The sequence below is a fragment of the Ursus maritimus genome, unplaced genomic scaffold (assembly GCF_017311325.1).
Source record: "Ursus maritimus isolate PB19 unplaced genomic scaffold, ASM1731132v1 scaffold_15, whole genome shotgun sequence".
Classification (NCBI taxonomy): Eukaryota; Metazoa; Chordata; class Mammalia; order Carnivora; family Ursidae; genus Ursus; species Ursus maritimus.
In genome coordinates this window covers 35849641-35860597 of record NW_024423897.1, presented here as the reverse complement: position 1 = coordinate 35860597, position 10957 = coordinate 35849641, and the positions used below count along the sequence as shown (strand labels likewise).

General features: G+C 39.2%; 2 protein-coding genes across 6 annotated transcripts in view; both read right to left on the bottom strand.

Annotated features, from left to right (window-relative positions):
* Window positions 1–578, bottom strand: part of NADK2 (NAD kinase 2, mitochondrial) — a 42385-nt gene extending 41807 nt beyond the window's left edge. For both annotated transcript variants that reach the window (XM_040630497.1, XM_040630498.1), the window contains exon 1: window positions 279–578. In XM_040630497.1, coding sequence (XP_040486431.1) covers window positions 279–578 — 300 coding nt within the window. The remainder of the gene's footprint in view (window positions 1–278) is intronic.
* A 2138-nt stretch (window positions 579–2716) lies between these two features.
* The window catches only part of RANBP3L (RAN binding protein 3 like), a 47323-nt gene continuing 39082 nt past the window's right edge, over window positions 2717–10957 (bottom strand). For 3 of the 4 annotated variants that reach the window (XM_008692630.2, XM_008692632.2, XM_008692631.2), the window contains 2 exons: window positions 7901–8090; window positions 5527–6327 (listed from right to left, as the gene is read on the bottom strand). In XM_008692630.2, the coding sequence (XP_008690852.1) occupies window positions 6284–6327; window positions 7901–8090 (234 nt within the window). In that variant the 3' untranslated portion in view covers window positions 5527–6283. Of the gene's footprint in view, window positions 3419–5526; window positions 6328–7900; window positions 8091–10957 lie in introns of those variants that run through there. The other variant, XR_569138.2, reaches the window with a different exon arrangement.

Here is a 10957-nt window from a genome sequence, read left to right as displayed (position 1 = left end):
GGGGGGGGGGGTCTCTACAGTAACAGTGACTCTCTCCTTCCCTCCCTCCCTCCCTCTCCCTCTCGACACACACAAACACAGAGCGCGGCGGTGGGGGTGTCTACGAGCGAAGCCAGAGGGAGTGGAGGTCATCGAGCCGGGAAGGCAGGGCATCTAGGGCGCCCAGGAAGAAGGGTGGTCCCGAGAGGTCTCGCCACACCACAAAGCCGCGGCCGAGCCTGGGAGTGAACGGGGGCCGAGCCCACACACAACGAGGAGCGGGGGCCGCCGGGACCCACCAGCTGCTTCAGATCCTCCTCCGAGAGCTCCGCGTAACGGTACCGCTGCTGCTCGAACTCGTACCGGGTGGTTTTGGCCACCACCACCACCCGCGACGGGCGGAAGCCGCCGTCAGGGCGGCTGCCACAGCCCGCCAGCTCGCGCGGCTGCCCCTGCCCCAGGTGCCGCCGGCCGCCGCCGTCACCGCAGAGCCGCGGCCGCGCGGCGGGGCCTCCCGCGCCCGGCCCCCTCAGCACCGCCGCCCGGCCGCCCGCCACACGCCGACAGCTGCCCAGCAGGAAGCCTCGGTAGCAAGTCATCCTCCGCCCGGCGGGGCTGCAGGCCCGGGCTCTCGCCTCCACTCCCCGCCACCAGCAGTGCGCGCCGCCCGCGCCGCCCCGGCCTCTAACTCCGCGCCGGGCGGGGAGAGGTTAAGTGCACCGCCGTGCGTGGCTCGCGCCGCGAGGGGGACGTGCCCAGACGTTGGCGGGGGCGGGGAAAGCCGGGCGACTGGGAGGCGGGAGAGACGAAGCCCGAGAAAGGTGGGCGGGGAAGAGCTAGAGGCCTCAGGATGGTGGGTTTTGTTTGTTTGTGTATCCGTTTCCATCCACGCCTGCGCAGTGGCCGCTTCGCCTCCCGGGGGCCCACACCCGGCTCCACCCCCTTTCCTGGGTGGGCACCAAACCCACCCGTCCGCCCCCAACTCTGTGGGCCAATCAGAGCCAGCTGCGGTTTCGGAGCCCGAGGAGCGGCGGGGATTGGCTGCGGCCGAAGGAAGGGCTGGAATTCTATTTGGCGATTGAGCTGCCCTAGGAATCCAGCTGGAACCGGTCTGAAGCTGCGCGGGGGCTGCGGGTGGGGTTTCGAGCGCCTGGCGGGAGAGCAGGTGTCTCTGGGCCCCTCCTCCCTTGGGTTTCATTATTGCACTATCGGCCCATATAAAAATAGACCCTTTCAGTATCGCGCACAAGACTAGGTTCTTTATTCCTTCATTTAACCAAGTCTAGTCGGATGGCCGATATAACCAATGCTGGGCTAGGGGCCAAGGAGACCGACCAAGGACCATCTGCACAACTTGTGCGGCCTAGTGCAAAATGAAAATGCAGAGCTTCTTGCTCAGAAATTATTAAGAATTGCAAGACCGCAGTAAGCAGAGTGCCTGGCCCATTTCAGCATGGCGCCTTGTGGAACTGCACAAGTTTTAGCCCCTGCAGACAACCAAAAAACTATCAGCCCAACGGGAGAAAGACAGGTAGACTTTGAGGAAATTAGAGGGTAATGGGTAGAGGAATCTGGCCAAGTGGAGCATTTCTAGATGGGGAGATACGATTGAAAAGGTAGATAGGTCAACAGAGAAAGGTAAGAAGAATGTTAGTAATTTGGACCTCATTCTATTGACTGTAGTTAGCCTTTTGAAGGCTCTTAACTGGAAAGAAGTGAGTTCTGAAAACAAAGATGACTGTTTATCTGGCTTGGAACTGTTGAGCGGATTGGGAGGTAAGAGGAGGAAGGAGACTCGGCGCTACTGGAATAGTTACACATGGCCCTGGGTTGACTTAGTACTAATGGAAGTGGAAGAAAACTCTCCCATTACAAGGGGAGAATCAAAAGGCAATCCATGTCCTACTGTTCATCCTTCCTGCTCCTTATATCCACTTGCTTGGGCGCCCCCTTTGCTTCTTCATAGTCCTAGCATTATCAATAACTAGCCTGTGGACTTTGGGCAGGTCAGTTCATCTTTCTGGGCCTCAGATTCCCCATCTATAAAATGAGGGTGTTGAACTACAGTGATACTAAGGTTCTGTCAAGCCCAAATTGATCCTGAATCTGGACTCTTCTTTTCAGCTAGCCGCCACCAACAACATTCATTCATGGGTTCACTGAATATTTATGGAGTCCCTACTGTGTGCCAGGTAGTATATTAGAATAGGAAATAACACAATGAAAGCTGATGTCTACTTTTAGTAGGTCACTGATCCCTTCTGGTCAGGAACTTTGCCTCATGGCAGGTGCTAGTAGTGACTTGCAGTGGAAATTTAAGCACAACTCTTAACTTCCGCGGGGTGTGAGTTACTCATGTATAATTTGAACATCCTCAAGGTCCTTTCTCTTCTCACTATTCCAACACCTTGTTATCATAAGGATTTCCACAGAGAAAACAGCATGAGCAAAAGTATGAAGCAATGAAATAGCAGTTTTGAATTGCTAGAGAATTTAGAGGGAGGCAGGCCACAGTGGGAAGTGAGGGTAGGCAGGAAGATTGGGGAAAGACATGGAAAGTGTTATATCCATGCTTAGAAACTTGGCTTTTATCCTGTATATGCTAAGAAGCCACTAAAAGAGGAAAATGGCATGCTTAGGTTTGCAAAGATTATGAACAGGAATTTCTTAGAAGAAACAAGCACAAGAAAAATACAAATTAAGGTAATTTCACTGAAATAGTCTTTTATATCCACTAGCTTGGCAGAAATTAAGAAGTTTTGGCAAACTTCTAATTGTTTGAAAACTATTTCATCAAGTCTTTATTAGGCTACACATTTGCCAGTTATTTCAATAACTTCTCCAATGCCACAGTTTCCAAATATCATCTTAGAAACTTTAAATGTGTTCATGTATTCCAGTTTGTCCACTCCAAGTCTGATGTCAAAAATCATGCAGTACTGTGGGTGTGATTTGTCCGTTGCAAAACAAACAGAAGTGCTTGCACTCATGGATTTAATACGAGTTTCAAAACCCTCAAACTACTAAAACAATCTGTAATGTTACCGAGTTTCAAAAACTCAAACCCCATCTCTAGCAGAGCTGATACACTTTTCTAGTAAGTGAGCTTATCCAACCACCTGGTAACCACATCTCAAGAAGCTTATTTGTTCTCAACATTTTGTGGGAAAGGTTATATATCATTGTGATATTCACAATTTGAGGATTTACAAAGGTTAAGATGTATCCTTCCAACCCATTTCATGTACATTGTGACTCTATGAAAGATACACACACACCCTTTTTTTAAATGACATATTCTAAGACTTGTATAGGATATTAATCCTTGCAAGGTCAAAGGATTCCTGGCTTTGACAGTAATGGATGTAAAATAATATTTTAAGAGAGAATATTTTGATGGTCCATAATTAAGCTGAATAACTTGGTAGAGTCTAAAGTCCTGTTGAAAGAGAAGAATGTTAAGGTTACTTGAATATAAGATATATAATTAGATATCATATTAAATATATATCTAGTGTATTTGGGAAATATTTAAGTAAATTTTGACAAAAAGCAGCTTCTATCAAAATCTAAGATGTATGCTTTGAAATCATCTACCTAATAACTTATGAAAATGATTATCATTGTATATGATCTCTTCACCTTACAGAAAGGTCAACATATGTAGAAAAGCCAAAAAGAAGAAGGTTAGATGAAGATATAGGACAAAGAAAAACTAGAAGATGTTTCTACTTCTATTATCCCCTCCAAAATATTACTAAATATTTGCACAAAGATTGTAAGAAGAAATAGTAGAGTGGATAGAAAATGGTTTAAAAGTCATAAGCTGAATATCATGTTTCTGCTGTTGGTAACCATGTAATAATCCAGAATTTTTCACTTTTTCTCTCTGCCTTCCTGATATTCTATTTTTATTCTGTTGCACTGACATTAATGTGTAGGTAAGTAATTAAAGTAGTCTAATTTTTTTTTTTGCTTGGTATATTCAGAGAAGTACAAGGAAAATCAAAGAAAGAAAGAATGAATTCAAATGATATTAAAATATTTGAGGGATTGAGAAAATATTGCTTTATCTCCACCCTAAAGTGAGCACAAGAATGAACATGTCAGGAAGATCAAGATCTCTGTTCTCTGCTTTACTTTAGCAATTCAGTGCAATCACAATGTTACCATATCAGCTAAGATCTTACAGGAAAAGAGAACCAACTCTAATTTCTTCTCCAGATGTCCTTCTGTTTATTTTCACTTCTAAAGAAAATTTTCCACTGACTGTGTTCTGCATCAGAGGCATTTTTGGGGGTTAAAAAACCCAAACTTTAAACTTTTGTTTTCCCATTGTTTTTATTCTTCCTTTTATGCTAGAGCTAGTCTTTGATTTTTTTTCTTCTAACCTTTCTCTATTCCTCTCTCACATTAATTTTTCTTTTCCATTTCCTGAATCATTGCTTAATTTAGAATGTTGCTATATTTCTTCTATAGTCACTAGAATGAATGAGCCTCTCTTAGTAGCTAAATTTTACTAAGTTATAGGGAAAGAGCAAAACTCTGAACAATTTATATACTTAGAGTCTAAAAGAGTTAATTGAACTTTCATATGCCAAACTATCAGGCATTAGCTTGGGTTTTACTATATCTATGTGTATGTGTGTATGTATGAATCTATCTATATCTAAATAATTGCTTTTATTACTATAAAAGGTACTGTAGCAAAATAATGTAACTTAAAAAAATGTGTATTCGCATGTATATATCCAAATGAATATTGTTCTTCAAAGTAGCATTTAGTGAAGTTAGATCCATTATTCCTAATGTGTTGTCATTGTTCAAAAAATTTTCAGCAATCATTTTGGAATTATAAATCCTATTCCCTAGTTATGGACTGAATGTTTATGTTCTCCCCCAAATGTATATGTTGAAGCCCTAACCCCCAATGTGATGGAATTTGGAGATGGGGCTTTGGGGGTAATTAGAGTTAGATAAGTTTATGGGGGCAGGGCCCTGGTCTAATGGTCTAATTAGCGCCCTTATGGGAAGAGACACTAGGGAGCTTGCTCTCTCTCTGCCTGGGCCCCCACAAAGAGGTCCTGTGAACACTCGAGGGAGGCAATGGCAGCAGCCTACAACCAAGAGCAGAGGCCTCAGAATAAACCCATTTTGTTGACCCTTTGATCTTCGACTTCTCAGCCTCTGGAACTGGGAGAAATGAATTTATACTGTTGAAGCTGCACGGTGTGCTATTTTGTTATGACACCCTGAGAAGACTAAGATGTCTCTCACAGGGGAATATTTAGGAATCACAATCAAAAGTCATTTTGAAGTCATGAGATGATCAAACTGGATTGGAAAAATGAAATATGGCTAGAAGCACTAATTTTTTGTGTAACTCATAAAGTGTTCTGAGGCAAATCTCAAAAGAGGAGCATCAAAACCTTTTTGCACAGTTGGTGAAATTATTACAGTCTACCACAATAATGGCATTGAAGAAAAAAATTCATTTGGGTATATATGAATGTATTTGTTTTTTAAAAAGGTCTCTATACAGCTACACCCGTTAGAATATTAATGACAATTTAATTACATAAAGCAAAGAACAAGTTAACATATTTTACTTTTTGGATACTTACTGTTTTGTTACATAGTTAATGTTCTTGTTCGTCCCTTCAACAACTATTGGAAGCTGAACTGGAGTCAAGCATATACAAGGTACAATGGATACAGGTCTAAGAACAATACTATCTTTAAAGGAATTCATACCATGAATGTATAATCTCATAGTATTAGTAAATCCAAAGGTTCAATGAAAATACACATTTCCCAGAAGAGAAACATGACTTCTTGAAATGTTAGCATGCAGTGATAGTGCTTTGGAAGAAATGACTGGAAATCTTGTAAAATATTTGTTTTATGACCAGACAATGTACGACTGAAAAAATATTTTAGTTGGATATTTATCAAATCCAGCAATTTATTTTGACTATTATAGCCACCAATGTGATGAATAGTCCAAATTATCAAATCCTATTCTAAATTAGCTTCTTCAAAAATGATAAATTTTGAACTTCCAAAGTCCACGTATTTCTTAAATTCTGTCATTTTCTCCACAATAATCAGAATGTAAAACCTTGCAATTATTAGACTATATAAGAGAAAAATCTTAATTGCAACAGATTATCTTTCGTGAACTTTGCTATAAAAACTCTTCAAGGAGTGAATAGGATCTTCTCATTTAGTTAGGATGGCTTAGTGTTTTCGGTAAGGTGACCAATCTTTTTGTAGATGTTGTCACGTTTATAGTAGATAGCGCTCATGAACAGGCAACCGACTGTCTGTGGGTCCACCTAGAAGGATCTGTGATATAAATTTAAAATATTATAAAATGTTATATTCAGATTAGATTTAATATCAAACACATGAATATGCTTACTGTGAGGAAATGCAATATATAGAATATACATTTTATACGTAATAGTTGGAAATGTTGCTAATTTTAAACATGATATTTCAGATAATTAAACCCTTCCTTAATTCACAGGCAACAAAATTTTTTTTTAAAAAATGGACTTTTTATTGCTTTCCTAACAGTTTAGCATTTGTATGCAACACCTCCTGGAGTAAGTACTAAGTGAAAAGGGAAAAATAGCAGAGGAAGGGTGGGTCCATATGATTGACATTTACTTTGCATTATTTCCATTGTTTCTCATCTTATACGAAATAGTTGCATATTACTCTTTCCTAAAATGGAATATAATAAAATATAGACTTCCTAAGTGTGACTGTTGTTGATGAATTTTACCATTGAATCCTGTTTTGAGTTAACATTTCTAATGGATAACAGTTCATTTTCTAATAGACCCCATTTCATTGACAATATAAACAATATAAAAGATAATTTTATTTATACATCTCACACATTTTAAAGAATAAGAAACCATTTGTTTAATAGAGACAAGAAAAATCATTCACTTAGTTCTCTGGCTCACTGAGTCACACAGTTTATAATCCTCACCTGCATATTTTGTGCATTTTTCTTCTTGATTACATTTTTAGTATTAGGCAAGGGAAGATATTTCATCAAGTTTTGCACATATACTTTGATAGATTCTTAAATTACGTACGATTAAGTTACCTTTAAGATTCAAAATGATTAAAAGTTGGAAAAATGCTTGCTAACACACTGTCTTTGTAATATGTTACTCAGTTCTCTGTAGAGCCGAATTCAGGCCTCAATGAAACTATTACTGAAAATACGTGGCACCATTTAAATAACAAAGCCGGGATTATTATTTCCTTGACACTGCTTCTCTCTAAAAATAATAATAAATTTTTTTGTACCTTTAAATCTACTCATCAGGACAAGCATTGAAACCTAAAAATCTGCTAACTACTGGTCCCACTTTAACTTTGCTCAATTCATGAATCCTGACACAATAAAAAAAAATAATACTGTTTGTCCTAGACAAAAAAAGTCCTTGAGAATAAAGCAGTCAAATTCCAAAAAGGAGATAAATAGGAGTTTCAGTATTTCAAGCCAGATTTGCCTGGTGGGCTCCATCGTAATGTGCTTTTACCTTTATATTTATAATTTCTTCTACTATAGGCAATAATAGGAAAATGAGAGCAAGTGAAGAGAAATATGAATAAATGGGTTAGTTTCAGTGTATCAGTGTAAGACTTTATAGTATTAAATTTATGTGCAAATGACATATGGGCATCACAATGAGGATGACTTTTGTAAAATCCTAATGAAGGCCACATATAGAAGACAATGATTTCCAAACCTATTTCTTCTGATCCCAAAGAGCTAGGACTCTAATTCCCATCCACTTCAAAGAGATTAGTTGCACCTTACAAAAATCTATTTCATGTATTAGGATTGTGCAGATTTCTTTCTTATGCCACTGACCTAAGAAAAGTTATTTACCTGATCTATTTTTAGTGACTTGGATGAAATCATCCTCATCCTCATCACAGCTTTCGCAGTTTAATGGTTGGAGGATTGTTTCTGACTGGCTTTCAGCTTGATTTACACCTTTCTGTTTATCGAAGCTCCGAAGTGCAATGAGCCGATGGTGTATTGCGGCATACAGACATCCTGTGTCTTTGGCGCTGGCCTGCATCAGGAATATTAAGTTGTTAAGAATATAAATAGAGGCATCTGGGTGGCTCAGTCAGTTAAGCAGGTGACTCCTGATTTCAGCTCAGGTCATGATCTCAGGGTCATGAGATCAAGCCGCGTGTGGGGCTGTGTGTGCTCAGGGTGAGTCTGCTTGATATTCTCTCTCCCCTTCTCCCTCATCCCTCCTCCGCCCTCTCTCTCTCTCAAAATAAAGAAGTAAATAAAATCTTAAGAGTATAAATAACTTAATAATAGCTACATTTTAGAGATTTTTAATCTTCCACTATTAATAAGGAAGGAATTATATGGCATAAATCTAGGATATAAATAACCCTAAAAATCAAAGAGTAAAAAGCCATTCATCTTGAAGCAAATTGAATCCGAAAGTGGATAATTTTATAACAGGTCCCAATTTGTGCATTTTAAACTGAGAAATGAAATTTTGTGATTTAAAATTTCTATTTGAATTTAAGACTTCTTCCTCCACTATTTTACACTGTAGAAAATTGGAAGGTGGATGAAAAAAGACCCCCATTTCCTTTTCATGACTGTGTTTGGACATCTCCTGCAAGCCTCACAGCTCAGTGGAAAAGCAGAGCTCATGAGAGCAATCTATAATATCGCATTGTAGTTCAGTGCACTGTCCCTTGTGCCACAGAGCCACCCTATGACATTGTATCAGAAACACATTAGAAGTCTTTGCTCTCAGTACTTTTCTGTGCTGTTTTTATGGAGGCTGTTAATATAAAAAAATGATGGTAACAATAACATTGGTATAACAGTTATGGTTGCTACATTCTTTTTTATTGAATCCTTGCAATAAAACCATGAGTGAATTATTTATTTCATTTATATTAGCAAAAGCACCCAGCACAAGTATTCAATATATACTCATTTCCCACATCCCTCTGCAGATTAAGAGTTAAGGATCAGAAAGGTACAATGACTTGCTTGAGCGTACATGGCTAGTCAGTAAATTGGCTGGGCTCGGATCCCAGATCTTGGTCATCAAAGTCAGGGCTCTTTTAAGGTAACATGGCAGTGGTTCACATTTTTGTATCTTTGCACAATTTCAAAGAGAATCTAGGTAAATTATTCTCTTTGCTAACCCTCCAGAAAGCTGTCTTACTTCTCAAAGTCAGGAACTGAGAGCTGAACAAACTACATGCCAACTTTTTGGGAGAAGGGTCTTAAATTGTATTTTTTCATTTGCACATTCATAAGTTCCCTTAATTACTTTGGGGGGAAAGTAACTATAAGTTAAATAAATTTTTTTAAAGATTTTATTTATTTATTTCACAGAGATAGAGACAGTCAGCAAGAGAGGGAACACAAGCAGGGGGAGTGGGAGAGGAAGAAGCAGGCTCATAGCGGAAGAGCCTGATGTGGGGCTCGATCCCACAACACCGGGATCATGCCCTGAGCCGAAGGCAGACGCTCAACTGCTGTGCCACCCAGGCGCCCCTAAATAAAATATTTTTGTTCCTCATATTGTGCTAAATATTATATATTAGATGTTGAGAAAATAATTGACAACTCTTGACTGATTTAATTTTTTTACATTATGTGCAAAGTTATAATTTTTCTTTAGTAAGTGAATAAGTATTGAAAGAGTATTTGGAATTGAAATATAAATACTACTCTGCCACCTTGACTTTCTAACATTAAAATTTAAATATGTCTTCCACTAGTCGATATATCCATTCAGATATATTCGTTCAAGAAATTCAGAACCAGAAATTAAAAATAAAATCACGATGATGTATTTTTTGAATAACAAATTTTCAATGCTTAAAAAAATTATAACTCCCAGGAAGTACCATAAGAAAATGCTGGTGAGAATGAAAATTGATTCAGTCTTTTTGAAGAGAAATTTGTCAAGACAAGTCAAACGTTATCCCAAGAAAACTAACATGTATGTACACAGAGAATTCCTCACATCTTTCTTGCAGAATTTATAATAATGAAAGACAGTAAATTACTTAAGTATTTAACAAAGTGGAATTAATGGAATAAATTAGGGTGCATAATAGAATTTTCACCTGTTGAAAGAATTTTTAAAGAATGAACTATTTAATGACAGGAAAATACTCATTTTCATTGATGAGTGAAAAGGTTACATATGTGTACTTACTTCATAATCAAATATTAGTGTTCTAATCTATTCAACCACTTTATTAAGTATATTATTATATTGATTTTGCAGATGAATAAATTCAAGTTAAGGAATCTAAATAGCCTGCCTGCAGATGATGCCGTTTGTCTAGTACAGACACGTGTACGCACACACATATATGCTAAATATAAGACAAAAATGTTGGTAGGGACCATCCCTGGGAATGGAATTCGGGGTGATTTTTATTTGCATTTGGTTTGCTTATCTCTAGCAGATATCCTACAATTTATGGAGTCAGCGTGGGTCACAAATAGTGAACAGCGGAATTCCATCTTAGCTAATGGTCTCAATCTCACTATCAGGGGCAGACAGGCCTTCCTCGCTCCAAGCCAGGGGATCCAGCCTGGCAGAGTATCAAGGATTGTCTCCCTAAATGGTCAACAGCCTTTGGGCATTATCTTACTCTAACATCTCAATACTCAACATCACTTACACCTAACAGTGCCCTTACCGGTAGTTAATAAAACCTTTGGTTTTTCATCATTGGGTACTTGGAAACTTTTTTTCCCATTACTCTATGGGAGCTAATTCACTTGTATTGTTACCTTCTGCCTGAGTCACTTGAGTATGCAGTCTTTTCCAGTCTTCCGGGTCTCAGCCCATGTAGGAAACCTAGCCTTTTTTCTGGTCTGATCCCTGCCAGCTCTCTCTCTTTTGTGCCTGAATCTTGCATTTGAGGTCAAACA